The sequence below is a fragment of the Scatophagus argus genome, chromosome 3 (assembly GCF_020382885.2).
Source record: "Scatophagus argus isolate fScaArg1 chromosome 3, fScaArg1.pri, whole genome shotgun sequence".
Taxonomy (NCBI): Eukaryota; Metazoa; Chordata; class Actinopteri; family Scatophagidae; genus Scatophagus; species Scatophagus argus.
In genome coordinates, this window is record NC_058495.1 from 8,207,500 (window position 1) to 8,226,480 (window position 18,981).

The 18,981-nt window shown below is 39.3% G+C and overlaps 1 protein-coding gene across 2 annotated transcripts in view; it reads left to right on the forward strand.

Annotated features, from left to right (window-relative positions):
• Nucleotides 1–1,052: 1,052 nt before the first annotated feature.
• LOC124056093 (potassium voltage-gated channel subfamily D member 3-like) overlaps nt 1,053–18,981 on the forward strand; it is a 71,186-nt gene continuing 53,257 nt past the window's right edge. For both annotated transcript variants that reach the window (XM_046383196.1, XM_046383195.1), the window contains exons 1-2: nt 1,053–1,536; nt 2,475–3,646. In XM_046383196.1, coding sequence (XP_046239152.1) covers nt 2,544–3,646 — 1,103 coding nt within the window. In that variant the 5' untranslated portion in view covers nt 1,053–1,536; nt 2,475–2,543. The remainder of the gene's footprint in view (nt 1,537–2,474; nt 3,647–18,981) is intronic.

The following is an 18,981-nucleotide window of genomic DNA, read 5'->3' on the forward strand; positions in this document are numbered from 1 at the left end:
CGTCTGCTGTTCTTACTCTACAAAAGCATAATCCTGTTCCACCATTCCCCCTGCTTCTCTACCGTGCCGACTGTCATCTAAACTTCTTACACCTAACCTCTACGACCTCAACAGCAGAGCCATCAAACACCCAGCACTCACTGTAACTCCCTCTCAAGCACGTAGACGCAAGTGGTTCTCTTTAACGGGTCTTATTGCAGTCTTCTTGGGTCCAGACAACAAACCGCGAAAAACTAATAACACACATAGAGTACACAGTATTTAAATTACATCAACCAAAAGCTAATACGGAACTGAAAAATATTCCAAACGAAAATGAATAGACAATAGGACTTTAAATAAAACTTCACCTTGCTGGCTGCGTGCGTCATGAAAGAAATTTAGGCCTCTTATCTTCAGTTCTGTTCGTCAAATACTACTATATACATGAATAAACTGTTTTACTTTTTACTTTTAAACTGGACAGCGAACATCTTTTCAGCATCATACGTTACATCACATACACAGGTCACAGGTATCAAAATAAAAGTACCCATCGTTTTCGCAATACAAACCCATGTAAATACACAAAATATAGTCAAATAAATTCAAGATTAATTTCAAAATAATATTTGCACATAAAATACTGACACACAAATGCTTGCAACTGTTACACTCACCATGGCAAATGACACTGACCGTCCACTCGGTCCACACATCACATTACCACTCTCTGTGTTGGAAGGGGCATGAATGTATGACCACACAGCATGTATCTAATCTTTGTATTTTGGTGCTTTTCTGATTGTGAAAACAAATTTGCTTCCAGGGATAATCAAGAAGCTCATTCAAGTCTCAACTTTAAAAACTATTTTATTTAAGGTAAAAAAAAGGAAGGTAGTCTTATAATCCTCCTTATCTGTGACAAATAAGTTCAAAAACTGTACATATTGCACAGAGTGATGGTACTTATATCATATTCAAGTACTCTAGTGTACTCATTACACTGCGGCTCCTGTGCTATTGTCTCTGTCTTTACGGTGGTATTTTCTGTTTTAGCAAGTAATACAAAACGGCACTTTTGACAGCAGCCAAAGTGACAGGGTGGGTCTGTCAGATATGATGGTGAAGTGAGGCAGTGGGAACGAGGGCTGATGACACGCACATTGTACCTTGCGCTGGAAAAAAGGAGGCGCACTGCTCCTCTCCATCACATTTCATTTTCCAAACACTGACGAGGGAAACAAAGGAAAGCCAGGATGTGAAATCCAGTCAGAGGACATCCACGAATCCCGCTACAGACCCTTTTCTCCCGAGTGTCTGTGTGGTGCCACAGACAGGTTAATTCCGCTCCATCAGCTGCGTTTTGTGCGCTCTGCTCGGTGCAGGAGTCTGTCGTCCGACCGACGGGGAGGAGAGCTGCCGCTCGCTGCTTCTTCCCGCTGGATGGATCCGAGCTCTTCTTCTCTCACTTGCATCTAAGGACTCGATCTTTGCAGAAACTCTTACTCTGTTCGGAAGAGTTGGGATTTTGCTCCCTCGCCTCCACTTTTATCGGTGAGTGTGTTTATATGTTTGCTACACGATCCGTTTCACTCCATTTCTGCCGGAGATGCATTTCGAAATTAGCATATGTTAGGTGAACAGATGCATTTCGTTTTAGGAGATATTTGCATGGAGAAAAAAGTATTTCCAGTATACAAAACTTATGTTAAACCACCTTTCATGGTACGTGTTAACATTCGCTATTTACTTCTAATTAGAGATTAACTGACCGGTTGATACAGGTTGTCTCTAAAACAATTCTCGGTTATTAACGACTTTACATTTTGAATCAAACCACGGAGAAATGGTGTAATAATATTTCCGCGTATAGAAATGTGGAGCAGTTGCCTCTTAATTCCTATTCAACAGGTTTGTTTCAGTCCTTGACAATCAGCGCTCCTCCTTGTCTCCTTGTGATGAAGCTCAGGGCAGATAGGCTTGTAGTTCTAATTGTGTCATGACTTGTGCTGCTGATGCTGTTAGTTTAACTGATTAACTGCACTGTATTCACTGTGCATCTAAATGCAGTTACTCATATCTGTAGTAGATGTGGGTTTAGGTTCAAAACTGTTTAAATTTTATATAAACTTTATATTGAGGTAGCAATGTGTTAAAACCCGAACAGACCAGAATTAAGACTAGACTTCACCTTTACGTGTGTGCTAGTTGTCTGGCATTTGTGCTTGTGTTTGTTGTCACATATATATCGGCTTGTCCCTCAAAACTGGATGACATTTTGGGCAGATTGTGTCGGATTTGGACTGAGAGCAGGTGAGAGTGACTGGAAATTTAATAGAGAGATGAAAACTCATTTGGAACCCAATGTCACAAGCTTCATGCTGCTTTTGCTTAGCAGCATGATGGCAAAAAGTGATATTTGGTGGATTATCATTTGTGCTGCTGTTTTCAGCTGTATTTTTGTGCTTTTTTTGTTGCCATTTATCCCTCAGATGTCAGTTGATTTTGGGGAAAAACGACTCTGAAGGTGAGGAGGACTACCTTGAAGACTCTGCTTCACGATGGCGACAGGAGTAGCAGCATGGCTTCCTTTTGCCAGGGCAGCAGCCATTGGCTGGATGCCTGTTGCCAACTGCCCCATGCCTGTTGCACCAAGGGACAACAGCAAGAGACAGGATGAGCTGATCATACTCAATGTCAGCGGCCGTCGTTTTCAGACCTGGAGAACCACTCTGGACCGCTACCCAGACACCCTGCTGGGCAGCTCTGAAAAAGACTTCTTTTACAATGAGGAAAGCAAGGAGTACTTCTTTGACAGGGACCCTGATGCCTTCAGGAGCATCCTCAACTTCTACCGGACAGGGAAGCTCCACTACCCCCGCCATGAGTGCATCTCGGCCTACGATGAGGAGTTGACCTTCTTTGGCATCATCCCTGAGATCATCGGTGACTGCTGCTACGAAGAGTACAAGGACAGAAAAAGGGAGAATTTAGAGCGGCTGCAGGATGATCAGGAGGAGAACAAGGACCAGAAGCTGCCCAACATGAACTTCAGGCAAACCATGTGGCGAGCCTTTGAGAACCCCCACACCTCCACCATGGCCCTGGTCTTCTACTATGTCACTGGTTTCTTCATAGCAGTCTCAGTCATCACTAATGTGGTGGAGACGGTGCCCTGTGGTTCCACTGCTAACCAGAAGGACATGCCATGTGGTGAACGCTACACGGTGGCGTTCTTCTGCATGGACACTGCCTGTGTCATGATATTCACAGTGGAGTACCTGATGCGCCTGTTTGCAGCGCCTAGCCGTTACCGGTTCATGCGCTCAGTGATGAGCATTATTGACGTGGTGGCCATCTTGCCATACTACATCGGCCTGGTTATGACCAACAACGAGGACGTGAGCGGCGCCTTTGTCACTCTTCGTGTGTTTCGAGTGTTTCGCATCTTTAAGTTCTCCCGTCACTCACAGGGCCTGCGGATCCTGGGCTATACACTCAAGAGTTGTGCTTCAGAGCTGGGCTTCCTCCTCTTCTCACTCACAATGGCCATCATCATCTTCGCCACAGTCATGTTCTACGCCGAGAAGGGCTCCAGCTCCAGCAAGTTCACCAGCATCCCAGCTTCCTTCTGGTACACTATTGTCACCATGACGACACTGGGGTGAGTAATAGACATAAGCCTATGCACACCCGCAGACACACAGGTAAATGCATACATACATTGTAAATAATCCCTAAAACTGTTCACTGTTACACTGTATTTCTATTTGTTAGATAAGTAAAACAATCATTTATGATAATAGATGCATTTTATGCATTTTTTTTAAATAAACTGAATAATTTATGAAAAGTATAACTGTTTTGAATTTCCTATGAGCATTTAGAAGCCTGCCCCCTTACTTCAGTACGCTACAGATTACTTGAGGCTGCCAGTTTGAGTAAGGGTGGGCAGTGTAGCATTTATCTACCAGCACAGACACTCGTGACATTTTGTTTGCCCCACTCACCAAATATAGAGACAGTAGCTGAATATATACAATATATCTGACTATTGCAGATATGCCCAGGTGCTTCCCTTTTCAGGTTTAAGCCTTTTGAGAAACACACCCTGAGGTCTGACCAAAGACAGGACTGAACTATGATTAAAATCATATCAATTTTGGAAACAAACAGTTGTGATTAATTAGGTAATTGTTAAAATCCCACAAACAAACAAATCTTTATAATTTTATCACCTCTGTAACCTTGTGACATTTAGATGACTCAACTCCTTAATATTTTTGGAGGAACAGTGGGTCAATTTGGTATTTTTTGCAGAGAAAGAAAAGGAATCCTGTAGTCTCTTTATGCATTTCTTTTCTTCTAATTGGGGCCATACCAGAGTCACCATATTTATGGCCCAGGCACTCAGTATAAAAATGCCTTGTGAGGAATTAATTTAACTGCATTATAAAGTCAGATCTCTCTGCTGTATGCCTGGAGGCGAGGTGTCCCATGAGGGATCCTCTGTCACCTTTATTATGATTCCTCTCTGCTCTTAATCTTTCACATGAGCTCACTGAGATTCAGTGCCATGAATGACAGGGTGAACTTGAAAGTGTTCTTGAAAGTTTTGCTGAGTGAAGTACTCTGTTATGACGGCATATTGAAATAATAGTTATGAGTTGCTAAAAATCTGTTTTTCTTTCCTGCTTTCTTTGAAGATAATGCTGTATATGCAAATACAAAACTGCCATTTGGAATATAATGGCACAAACACAAAATTAAATTTGTAGTTTCACTGATTCAGGTGGTAGACATGTGGCTCTGAGGTCAAGTCACTGTCAAAATGATCAAGCAGGAGAAACATGAAAGGACAGATTTACCTTTTGTCAGGTTTGTCCACTCATATGTACATTAAAATGCAAGTCACGATAACATGTTTTCAGTGTGTGAAGAGAAGCAACACACAGTTATTGGGTGTAAAAATGCATTCTCAAGTTCAGACAATATCAGCTGAAGCTAAAAAGAGGTTTTTTAACTATACTTATGGTCATATTTTTTACCTTTTTATGTCACTATATATATATAGTGCTGTTCAGTATCAGTGGCAGAGTAGTCACAGCTATTGCAGTGCTGGATTTTAATTGCTAAGCAAGACTGAAAGGATTATAACTTTGAGTCATTCTTTAAAATGTGAACATGTCCATTAACCATGTACATCACCAAAAACAGTTAAATAAAATATAATTCACAATATTTCAGTAGTAACTCTCCTAAGAGGACCACAAGCTGAGAGCTTTAAAACATGTTAATATTATGTCTGATTTGTTCTACTTTCTGCAGTGTTCATTACTCAAAGTAATCTGCACAGAGACTAAGAATACCGAACAGGAGAACAAGTGGGCTGTCATGCTGCATCTCTTTTGAACCTTAGCAAGGTACCTAATGACCTTGTGGCGTTTTCTTTTGAAACAAAGTGTGTTTAGTTTCCCTGCTGAGTGACATGTCACCTGGTTGACCTGAAACTTTTTGTATGAAATGAAAAGCAAAATGAAAAGCAAGCATGGATCTCCAGAAATCAGTCTCTCTACCACTGAAACCGAAATGGCTGTCTGACATAATTTGTACTTCACTGTCTCTGTGTGTGTGTGTGTGTGTGTGTGTGTTGATAGTATTATAAGATCTTATACTGCACGTAAAGAAGGATAGAAATGCCAAGGAGAAAGCATTATGTAAATTGTGGACCCTGAACAATGAGCTTGAGTGAAGAGCTTTTGTGTCTGACACACAACAGCAGAAGCACTGAGAGTCTACAGCTCTGAGAATAGTGATCCTTTGCAATCAGGAAGTCCATCTCCTGATGCATGTTCAAGGCTAACATATCATTTTGTGAGTGCTCAAATGCAGCATGTTTTCTCGATACAGCAACCCAGTTGTATTCAGTAAAAGTGGTAAGATACTGTTAGACATATTTCTACACAAAATTAAATATATAATATCCAAAGACAAAGTTCACATTTTCTGTGCTCGTCTGAGAAAGAAATATTTTCATTTTCTGCTTTTCCAATCCACATTTCTTTAAGTTCCGGAGTACAACTACAGATAAATAAAAGCCCGATTTCTCAGTGTGTGAATTCAATTTGGGATTTTAAACAACACCAGTTATTCAATATTTAGAAGAAGAATGTATAATTGTTTCTGTTCAGATTTTAGGCTTTGTTTCTGCACTGTCCAGCATGAATTTGAACATGATCAGCACAGTAGTCAGCTGTTTAATGCAACATGCACTGTAACCTTCTTTAGTCTGAACAACCAAAACATAGGCTTTTCCCACCACACACTCGTGTAAAAAAGAAGACCAAACACAAACAGGTACAGCACAGTCTTTGTTCTCTAGAGCTCCAACCCACACAAACAAAAGAACAGCAAGTAGGTGAAAACAAACCCTTAACCTCCTCCAGTTTTGTTAATGTGTAGTATGAGAGGCTAATCTATGCATAATTACACTGGAAGTGAACAGCCAGCAGCCTGTCACGAGGCTCAGTGTTCCCTCCTGCCTGTCGCCTGTCGATCGCTTCGCTTGCTTAACAAACATATGCTCAGGTGATGAAGTCACCAATAACCCATCTGTCAATGCACATAAAAAGCCAAAAGCTGTGGGGGGAAAAAATCTCAAAACTACAGAAGGGCTACATTAAAAGAGGCAAAAAAAAACAACTGTACTGTACTCTGCTTGAGCTCTGCTTGAGTCTCTACAGAGTAATACAAAAATGCTTGAGAAGTTTTTTACTTTTATAATGAAATTGGGACATTAAAGTTGTAAGTGGGCAAAATGCTACCTCACTCCCCAAATCAAGTTCCATTTTTGACACTATTTATTGTTAACAATTTTCAACAATATCATCCAGAGAGTTCACAGGAACGCACAGATGCAGCATGTAATCGAGTGCTACTGTTTATAAGTTTATCTCATCGATATCAGGCTCATTGTTAATCATTTACTCTATTTTTTGCTGATGCAAGCCAAACATTTCCTACCACTACAGGTAGCTTTTATTATGAAGTAATCACAAGATATTCAATGTATTTGTCACCACAGCCGCTTATCAAAAATGCATATACACAACAACACATGGTCATTTTTGACAGTGGATAAGGTTATGGAAAGAAGAAAGAGCAGCCATAGTGAACTGAGACTTCAGCTCCTCAGCAAGTCACACAAGCTGTCCCCATGTCTCCACAGGGTGGGTTTGTGGTCTATGATTTATATCCATTGTAGCCTCCAGCAGGAATACACATATTCACAAACAATCATACCGACACTTTAACTGGGTAAACAATTTGTAAAGCCTGAAAATGGAGAATTTAGATCAGCTAATCGGGCATGAAAAATATAAAAACAAGAGAAGAGATGAGACATTCTGCAATGTTCTGGCACTGACAACTGACCATCCAACATATATATACTCTCAAAGATCACATTTATTCATATGGTGATTCATTCATTTGCTCTCTTTCTCTCTTTCTCACACACTCAGTTATTTCCCTTTGATCTTGTCTCGCCTTTATGACCTGGCTCTCTGTGTCCTCTCTGTGTCTGCATGAGCTCAGACACCACAGCGCAACAGTTCTGGGTAATGGGCTGGAGCTGAGGGAGATGAGGGGGAAAAGTGACTGACTGGCTGTATAATCAGCCGCTTTCTCTGTCCAGGAACAGGAGTGTTAAATCAACCTCAGGTGGCTGGTAAAAGGATCTGGATTGAATCTCAGCGAGGTCCGCTCCCTGCGGCTGCCTGCTTGCCGCTGCTGGAGCCGACCGGATACACGGTCATTGGCATCAGTGGGACAGGATCCAAAAGATTGATGAGAAAGGAGAAAGCCCTCTCTCTCCCCCTCTCTTTCTCTCCCCATTTCTCCCCTCATCCCCCATGAGTCTCCCAGGGGAACAGCTATTTTGAGAACACAGGCTCTGTGTGTGAAAGGCAGTTATCTGTTCCAACTATAATCTGATACACGACACAGGCACAATGGAGGACAGTGGTCATTTTTACCTGCATGACAGGTGCACTGGAAGCAAAGGGTCCTTGGCACGTCACTGCCTTTCCCAAGTCTCCCACGCCTCTAAAAACATTATTAACCCAATAATGAGAGAAATATTAATGAGGTGTGCATTGAAATCTGACTCTGGTGTTATAATTAGAGTGATTCTCCCAGTTGTGGAGTCCTGGTCCTGGACGGAGGCTTGTTCTGTAGCAGAAAGTGAGAGAAAATGTTGTTATGCATGTAGGTCATGTTCCCATCTCTGCCTTAATCAGTGGCTATATATAATCTGCTTCTTTCTTCAGAGAGACTTTAGCTCGCTCCCCTCTGTGTTCTCTGCTCAACATCTCTATTAGACAATGTGGACTGGGCCTAGGGGCCAGAAGCAAGAAGAGAGAGGTCAGACGATTCGTGCTTCAGGTTCAGAACTCAGTCGTGCAGGGTAGGTTGAAATGAGAAGGAAGTCACTGAGAAAACCCAAGCCAACCTTACTTTGACTGTTGCCTCAGTATCAATTAATGTAGCGATGAATTTTTCTCTGAATCCATTAAACTTAAATAATACTTTCCACATCTGCGTAGCCACAGGGGTTCACATAATGCTAATTCTGTCATCTGTCAGTGTTCACCAGTGTTCAACAAAAATACTGAAAAATGGCCTTCACAAGTTTCTCAAGCTGAAGGTGATTTTTCCAAACTTCTTTTTTATGCCTTTGTTCCAGCAGCAGCCATGGCTTGAGGAATTATGTGATCAGGTTGTCCGTTTGCCAGGCCGATTCTCGTGAACATGAACATTTCTTTTACACCTGGAGAGAATTTCATTCCAGCTGGATGTAACCTCCAAGGTGACTGGTTGATGGAGGCAAACAGCCGTGAGACAATAATTCTAGTTCATTGAGACACACAGTCCTACACTTAAAGATATTAAACAAACAAGTGCAGCAAGTGTTATAGATAGATAGATAACTTTATTGATCCCGAGGGAAATATCTGGTATATTGTGGTTTCATTTTCTCTAAACCGACAAACACTCCAGCACATCACTTGTTCTTGTGTGCATTCAAATGTATAGACAGCAGACACTCATGAACACACAGACCCTTTTTCATGTTGTAGATCATCATTGTTGTTGTTTGACCTTTTTAAAACTGACCTCTTTCAACAACTGATAAGCCATGTTTGTGTGTGATTTGTTCTGAAGTTGCTTTTCTATTCTAATATGTAAATAAGATTAATTGTCTAACTTAACTGCTGATCTCCATGCCACCGTGAAACTACAATAAGAAAGACTGGAGCAGAGAGTTTGGTGACAATAAAGAAACCAGTCATCTCAGGCCTGCTTGTGATGAAAGGTCTTTAACTGTGCACCTCGGCACGCAGCTCGGTGTAAATGGATTAATTAATATCGGGTTAAACAAAGCCTCTCAAGTTAGGAATGAATCAATAGTCAGTTTTTTTTAGTGTCATTGCATATTTGTAAAATATAAAGCTTCCTTTGCTTTTTATTGATTTCATCATTTGAAACTAGTGGGCCTTTGGTTTGCTTGATTTGGAAAAAAAATGCATTATATTCCCACTATTTGTGCTTTTGGATGTATTATTTTTACAAGAACAGAAACAAAGGATAACTGATAACAGAAGTGAACAGTGTGAATGGCCAATTCATTCTGGAATGACATGCATTGTTTTGTTAATAATTCAGCATCTTTGTGCCATGCTGAAACAGTACTGAGATGTGGAGCTGCATAGCAAGTTTTTTTACACAGTTTTTTGGGGGTTTTTTTCTTACACAAATTGTCAGAGGTTACATATTGTGGTGCTTTTTTACAGCAGCCTGCTTTCAGATACAATTAATGGGCTATATTGCTTTGCTGAACCTCTGGGGTCAAAATGAGTGCAGATAGTAGAAAATTAGAACTATTCCTGCATTTATCGGGCCAAGATGCTCTAGGAGCCAATTTCCCAACATAAGACTCTTTAATAGAAACCTTTCTAATGATAGCTGTGGAATTTAATTTAGCTCCAACATGGGTTCATTTAACACCTAAACTCATTTAAAAAGAATTAAACTTGCAAAGGATAGCCGTGTCTGGGAAGCTTAACGACCTCTGCTCTTGCTTGCTGTTTCTCTCTCTCTCTCTCTCTTACTGGTGTGGGTGGTAAAATGACAAAAACCTTATCCCAGCGGCCCATGCACACACACACAGAACCACACACACACTGGACTAGGTATCAGTACTTGATACCTTTTTAAGTATCGACTGATATACCTCAGTACCAAGTAGTATTGAAACTTCTTCAGTCGAATGCTACCTGCATTTGATCCTTTTAGTGCCCAGATGTGGAAAAAAAAGAGCATTTGTGCAGTTTAGCTTGTAGTGAATCACTGCAATTGCACTTCGATTCAGTGTGAAATATGATTGGCCCACTGTGGCATTAGCTAGCCATGCGGTTTGTGTCAATGTAGGCTGTCAGTCATGCGGGCGCACAGATGCAGTCTGCAGTATGGTGAAGTCAAGAGAGCTGAAAATTTAAGTAAACACGCTAGTGATGCGCGGATGGCCTCTGTCATCATTTCTGGCAAAGAGACATCAACATATCACAATATAAAACGTGTTTTCACTTTAAAGAGTACAAACACAGAAAGAAGCAACCCACCAGCCTTTCCCGTGAGTAGTTATATATCCAGTCTGATCTCTAGCATACAGCTTGTACATGCTTCTCACATGACTTAACACAACAGTATATTTAACAGATGTAGTGCGGACAGCAAGCTGTCAGGACGTGGTGTTGGCAGTGGCTTTGTGCTGTTTCCTCAGTGACAGACACCATATTGTATAAAGCCTCACTACTGACAAGTGTACTAGGCTTCATTAAACCTGTAGTCTTCCTTAAACCTAATAAAATTGTTAGGAACATGTGGACATGTTTGCAAACAGTGGCTTAGCTACATGTCAAGCAGACACAGAGCAAAATGATCCTCAGCAACTGAAACCTTACACATAGTCATACCGTATAATCTGTCGATAATACACACACGTTTGTAAGTGCAGCTCTCAAACTACTTTTGCATTTTGTATAAGTTATTTAATAAATGAAATAAATGGTTAAATTAGTGCTTCTGCAACTTAATGTGTGCTCTAACCGATTTTCCAGAGGATCCTTTCTGAAGGTTTTTCCTCATACTCTAACACTCTATTAACTTTTTAATTCATTTAGTTAATTGTTTTATGTTCACAGTCATTTGAAAACAAGCAGATTTTGAATCGCTGAACAATCCTTTATCTGTCTTCAGAGCGATTCAGCTTGAAAGGGCTGAACTGTTTACTCTCGTTTTCTGCTGTCACTGGACTCCAATTTTTTTCTTTCATCTGTTTTCTTTGATCTCTTTTTCTCTTTCTGGCTGTAATTGTTCAGGACTGTCCTTTTGCCAGTAAGGTATAATGATTGTTTTTCATACTTGACTTGCGAGAACAAAGCATAGAACACAGACCGTACAGTAAACACCAGCAGCTTTAACCAGTTCGAGTGTGCGCAAATGTTCTCCCCACATGACAACCTTGACACAGTGGGCCTGTGCTTTGGTGTGTTAAAAACTGATTTACTTATCATTACTTGTTAATTTTTTTTTAAAAGAGTAAAGTACCTTTTTTGACTTAACCGAATTGCTTTGCATAAACAAAACTAGTGGCAAGAAGACAGGCAGCTCGTACATGCAGAAGTCGTTCTGCTCTAATCAGGAGCTGTTATCGACTCTGATCTTTCTTCTTGCTTTCCACATCAAACGCATCGAGGGCTGCTGGTGTGTGTTTGGCAGGAGATGCCAACCTTTTTTTGACAAGAAGCAACAGGAAATTTTATTTCGGCAACCACAAATTGATGAATTTAGCACTTTTAAACATGCTGCTTTTGATTTTGTCTTTTTGGTGACATAAGGTGATAATCTTTTTGTGATTGCTTTTCAAATATCAGAAATTGTGCATGATATTTTTCTATTCTCATGTTTGATCTCAGCTTTCAAGGGAGTAAAAGCAGGCTGTTGTGCTTTAAAGTGGGGGCAGTGTGTGTGTGTGTGTGTGTGTGTGTGTGTGTGTGTGATTGAATGCGGCACACTAAGGTCAACAAAGTAATGAGGGATAATGTGAAATGTATCTTAAGAGAAAAGCAAAAGCAGAAAAGAACAGAAGTTTACGATACAGAAAGTGTCCTGACAGTGTGTCAGTGGGAGAAAATGGGAGGAGGGGAGGTAAGACAAAAGAAAGCTGCACAGAGTAGTAAGAAGAAGGTGAAGAGGAAAAGGAAGTGAGTGTAGATAGTTTCAAAAAGAAGAGAAAGGAAGCCAGCGAGGAAGAGAGATGACATGATGATATCTAGTACAGTTTCCGACATGCTATCCCAAGATGTTTGTATCAGGGCCCACTGAAGAACCTTGAACGACACAGCAAGCTATGCAGGCCCAATGAGAGGGTTATTTTTAGATCCTTGGTCCTTATCTCACTGCACAGCTGGCCTATAGAAAGGTAAAGGATATGTACTTATAACCTTCGATGTACCGTGAAGGAGGAAGACTGTCAAGGAAATCAAGTGCGTAAAACAGGGAGAAACTTTTTATTTGTCTAAACAAACCTAAACTGACATTAAATGACATGTAAAAATATGTTTCAGTGCCTGTGTGTGTGTGTGTGTGTGTGTGTGGGTGGATGTGTGTGTGATCTACCTTTGCCTGACGTACATACCTGACATTATATATAATACCAGCATGTTTATTTATGTTTTCCATTACAGTCTCAGATGCAGTTCTGGGATACAGTCTCATGCTTTCCTTTTCACCTCGTGTTTAAATATCAATTTATATGCAGCCATGGTGGTGCAGCAGATGTTGGAAAAAAATATATAAATTGAAGGTTTTCTTTGATTTATTTGAATCAGTTTTTTTTCCCCCCCCTTCAATATCAGAAGTGAAAGTGATGATGCGGTTCTGTTTCATTCTAACATTCATGATGAAAGAGATGAGATCCATTAAGCGGCACAGTCATATTGAAAAGGGGATGTTATATTTGTACAGTATAGTGTCATCACCAGTGAATCACATACAGAAGGTGGTTTAATTGACTTGAGCATCCATTGATAGTGATAGCACTCGCTCACGCATTACAGTATGGACTGGCATCATAAAACACCACAGCACTCAGAGGTTATCATATCATGTTTAGAATCTAATAATTTTATTCTTGTAACAGTATTGTCAGTCTGCTTTGATAATTGAGAAAATTTTTTGTCGAGTCCAGCTGTGATTCGAAGAGTTTTGTGTATCCATGTACATCTTTCTACTATCCAAGTCATTTTATAACACATTTACTAAAACACACATCACAGTCGGAGTAAATCAGATATAACACACAATTTAAGTTTTTACTGTGAAGAACATTTTCTCTCTCTTCCCCAGGCTTGTCATTGTAGTAACTTGAAATTAGATATTTGAAATGAAAACAGCTTCATGTACTTTTGATTTTTTTTTTTTATATTTGTGCACCCACAACTTTTATATTTCAGAGGAAGTAATATTCTCATATTTTGTTTTAACAACTGTTGCAACAGTTCAACAGTTGTGGTATGAAGAACAACTTGGATATAAGACCACGCACTGTGGCTTGTGGCCTTTATCGGTTTTGTTTTGAGTTTTGACCTTTTAGATTTTTTTTTTTTTTTTTTTTTTTTTTTTTAGAAGAAGGTGTTGTTGCGCCAGAAATCCCTACTCTCCAGATGTTCTCTTGAAATAATATGATGTAAAAATATTATAAAAAAAATAAAAATAAAAAGACCATCTTTCCAGTGGTAAAATATGTCTTTAATGATAAATAAATAGATCTAGGTAAATAGATCTCAAAATGTACATAAAAGAGGTGAACATTAAGCAGTATACACCAGTCAGCTACAACATTAAATCCACCTGCTTGGTATTTTGTAGGTCCAGCCTTGTGCCTCCAAAACATTTGTGACCTGTCAGGGGAAGGGACACAGGACCTCAGGGGGTATTTTGTGGTCACTGGCATCAGAGTGCTGGATCCTTTGGGTCCTGTGCATCCCACAGAATCCCCATCAGGTGGGGATCTGGAGAGTCTGCAAGCTGTTGTTATGGTCCTTGAGACATTCCTGAGCTGTTTCAGGAAGGCTACATTGTCCAGCTGGAGGGAGGCGGCTGCTGATGGGAAAAGCTGTTGCCATGGGGCTTTGGTCTGCAGTGTTTAGGTGGTTGGAACATCCACATGATTGCCAGAACCCAAGGTTTCCCCACAGAACATTACATCGTGAACACATGATTGTTACAGTGTTATTCACTTCACTTGTTCTTTTAATGTTCTGGCTGATAAGTGTAAGTTACAGCACCCAACTAACAAAACAAATATTACTGCACTTAATAGATTATTTTTCAAACTTAAAAAGTTCAATATGTAATGACAAGTGGCACTGTTTGAGCAAGCAGCTGTAGAAACTCAGCTGTTCAGTGGACTGTGCTGATGCAACAATTAACATCATAATCACAAGCTTTTTGGGCACACAAGCTGCACTCATGTACAGTTGCCATAAAAGGTATGTCGTGACTGCCTGACTGCCTGACCTGAATTTGATATCTGATGCCTCCAGATGTGGAGAGAGAGAGAGAGAAAACCTGCCTGTAAGCCGAAAGTGGAGTGAACAATGATGCTGTTCTTTCTACATGAAAAACACTGAGGAGAGAGATGGTACTGAAGAATGAAACAGATGTGTCTCTTGGCTTGCTGCTGAACATGATGAATGCTGAAATGCTCAACACAGGTTGACCAGAATGTAATATTGGATCAATGCATACACTGAATTATAACTTATTTAATTCTGCAGAAGTGTTAATATACCAATAAGGCAATTTATACAGTTCATTGTTTGGTCCTGGCTGTGGACTGCAGGTATATAAACTACTGAAAATCTGTTAAACAGCACCACATTACAGACAGCATTTTAAATGTTTTGTTCCAGTGTAACCTTGAATCTTAGAAGAAGAGCATGTGTTTGTAGTTCATTGATTTTTTTCAACCAGTATTTCAGTCTGAATCAGAGGCAATCCTCACTGTTTTTTTTTATACTACATTGCTTTCAGACATGTACAAGACAGGAGCACAATGGAGAATCCAAAAAAAAATATTTTTAACATTGTAAAAAATATTCCTTTTAAAAGTGTTTTTTTTCTTTTGCCATTTTTTCTATAATAATAAAATTACAAAATGAAAAATCAGGCTGTGGATCTGCTGTGAAAACAGTTTTATTTATTTATTTTCTTGCATGATTAGTGGCTCATTTGCAAGCACTTTGTGAGCACAGTTTTAAAAGGTGTTAAATATATAGGTGTTTATTCATATGGTGTGCAGATGTTAAAGTCTGGAGGCATAGCGTCAGTAATGAAACCAAGCTGATGTGGGTCAATTTATCCCCCCATTTAGTCCATGATTACATTAGTCTGAGCTGCTGTCATTCACTGACAAAGTTCTGGTGACACTGCTGCTTGTGACAAGGTTTGTGACAAGTACGTGCCAAAAATTTTCACAGCAGTAATACAATTCAAAGCAAAAATCAGCAGTCACAAGTATTTCACCCATTACAGATTCAAGGCCTCCACAACAGGTTCCATTCAGAATCGTTATCCTCTATCAAACAGGCATGTAAACTGCATTCTTGACCATTTCAGCAACACACATCTCTCTTGAAGTGAATCAGCAGCTCTGGATGCCAATTATGCTGACATCTGAAGGCTACGATGACCCCTCAGTGTCCTCATAAAGTAAGAAAAGCCTCTCCCAGGCTTGTTATCCTCACAAGAGCAAGAGCATGGTTACTTTCTTCATAACTGCTGCGGTGTTTTGAGTTCAGGTGCTGGTAAAGCCCAGTGCACAGCCATTACTGAATAGGAAAACAGTATTTGGAGTTATTTCTCCAGGGGCCTTGGACTTGAGGACATTCAGGGCATAGTCTGGACATCTAGTGGATACCAAACATGGAAATGTATTTTTAATGACCAAGCTGTATTTTCATGTTTTTATGTACTCTGGCACCTTACTTACATTTAAGGTCCTTTTCACTGAAAAATAAAAACCCATACTTTAAAGAAAGTTTTTTAATTTCCAGAATAATTGCGAATTAATATATTACAAACGTTAGTAGTTTTATATTCGTAGTATTGTATTTATACACACACACACACACACACAGATTTTAGATACAGTTAATGCAGCGTACTGCCTGCACTGTTCACCTCTCCATCTGCTGACTGCTGTTGTCTCTCTCTTCTCTATCCCTCCATCATCATCTGCTGAAAAATCACTTTGTATTTATGTTAGTATTAGTTTGTTAGAATTTTTCTTTGTGAGTTGTTGAATTTGGGAAAACTACATAAAACACTGTCTACTCTTCATTATTAATCCCCTCTTATAAATTCTTGTAAATACAGTTATTCCTTTCTTTGTATAAATAAACACGACAGTTTGTCCCAGTGCGTCGCACTAATGGCTTGAAGTGTGACGTTGTTCATAAATCTTTCTTCCAGTGTTATCACCATTTGTAGGGCTACCAGATGGTGTTTGCTTGGATGTCATATAGACATTTATTTACTGTTTGTGCGACTGCTTCTCTTTTTACCTGTTAAAAAATAACAAAATAACAGCAAAAAAACCCCAAAAAACCTTTGTATATCTGCGACTGATTGGCTGGCTGACTGTGTGAGCTTGCTAGACTTTTTCACAGCATTAACAGACCGGTCAGCCATAAGACATAAGTATTTCCACATGTTTTCCTACAAACTCACTCTGATTGGTCTTGCCTTTGTTTTTTTTCACTGTAATGTTGTAATTCACAAAATTACATTGTTGTCTTCTTTAGTGGGAAACTGGCAACTGGCAAACTCCTCAAAGTGTAGAATTATCTGTGACTGCAGTCCCAGATGTCCACGTGTCAGGTGACGCCCTTGTATCTCTGTGGATCAATGCTTGTTTTCAGCCACTATTACCTAAAGTTTGTATTCTTTTTGTACATTTCAAATCAACTCCCCATGGATACAGTCTTTCAAATTAAAACAGCAAATAAACCTTCTGATCCAGTTTTGAAATACCTGCCCCAGGTGACCACCATTTAATAAAGTGGTCACCTGCCCCAATATAACGCATATGAATTTATATTTTGTTATTGATTCCTTGGATGGATAGTTGTAAGTTTACATGCATAATGCCTATACTTCTCAAGAAAAGTTGAAAAATTTGACAAATATTGAAGTGCATCTATTGAACTGAACCTGACAACTTAATGAAATCAGTGTATACATTTTAAAATGACAAGTTGAAAAAAATTGAACCCACAGGATATTAAATCTCATGAGCACACAATCACATCTTCAGGGAAATGTGTTTTGTCCTGCACTGAGCCACCTTCATACCTTTTCTGTGTTGAATTCCCACACTTGGTTGAACTTGTTTATGAATGACAGCACCCAGGTGTAAAAACAGAGAGAACTCTGAAGAGTGAAATGCAGAGGACAGATGGCAGGTGTTTTCAGCAAATCCCATGTATTTGAACAATATTGTTGCACAGTACCATTCAACTGTCAGGCCTGTCAATAAGATTCAACTCCAAATTCAGTAGAAGTCTAAAAATAATGTCCCATGACAGCTGTTTACATTCTCACGCATGTTAGCTTTTCTGCTGTCTCTTCTGTTGTCTTTATAACAACAGCACTTTTTTTTTGTCCCACCTTTTTCAGTGGGTGTCAAAGAATCATTTCTTTTGTCTTTGTTTTTGTTAGTATGACCTCACATTTTCTGTCACCGTTACTTAGCATGCAGGGATATTATAAGACAATCCACAGAAATTAAGACAAACCTTTCAAAGCTATTAAATTGTAATTGAGCGGTCAACAGGAAATAATGATGAACGGAATGGGGGAGTAAATTGACCAAGTGAAGGGCACATCAACTTGGATTTCAAACAGCTCGTTACATTCCTTTGCAGTTCAACAAGACAATACAGCAGCCTGGGCCTGAGCAACAGAACAATCATGTGCCATGACTATCCAGTACATTCAGTTGAATATCAGAAGCCAGCAATAAAATAAAACCGGTTTACACACGTCACAATGGCATTGATGGATTTGGCTACAACAAGCTGGATCATGATTGGCATGTAACAGAATATCTGAAACTGCAGTCGCATGATAATAATCAATTACACAGTGCTTATACAATATAAGCATCGAGTGATATAGTCTTTATTTACTTTTATATTGTCATTAGCTAGTTGATATTTTATTTATTTTATTTTAGCTTTAAGTCACTCAAAGTTTGAGCAGTGCCGTAATCTTTTCTCGTTACTCAAGTGAAAAATAATCCAGTTTCCACTAGTATAAGGATACAGTACAACTCATATTATTTTAATTATTCAACAGTCGGTAACCTTTTCTTAATTTTAAGATTTTACGGAGTTTATAGGGAGTAAACATTAATGGTGTCATAACTCTATAGCTATTACAGTGAAGGGAACTTTTACCTCATAATATGTTAAAACAAAAAAGTTGTCTATTGCCAGTTCAGCTGCATTTAATTTTGACCATACACTGCATAAATAGATTAAGTAAAATTGTAAAGAATTCCATATCACAGATAAAAGTAGTTAATAAATTATTTAACCCAGAGGCTTAATAACCGTTTATTAATACAATGTATGTTAATTTAGCAATAAGTAATGTTGAACTCAGAGAATAACACCTCAGTAGTGACCAAGGTTGTTTTATTCAGAGAGCAGAAACAATGATTTAGATTCAGTGTTAAAGATGAAAGATTTTTCTAGTTCAAGGAGTTCAAGGAGCCTTCTGGGGTTTTTGAAGATAAAAAAAAATGATCACACAAAATAAAAGATTCTCAGATGTTCTTAGGCAGAGCACAAAGAGAAGTTTTATTGA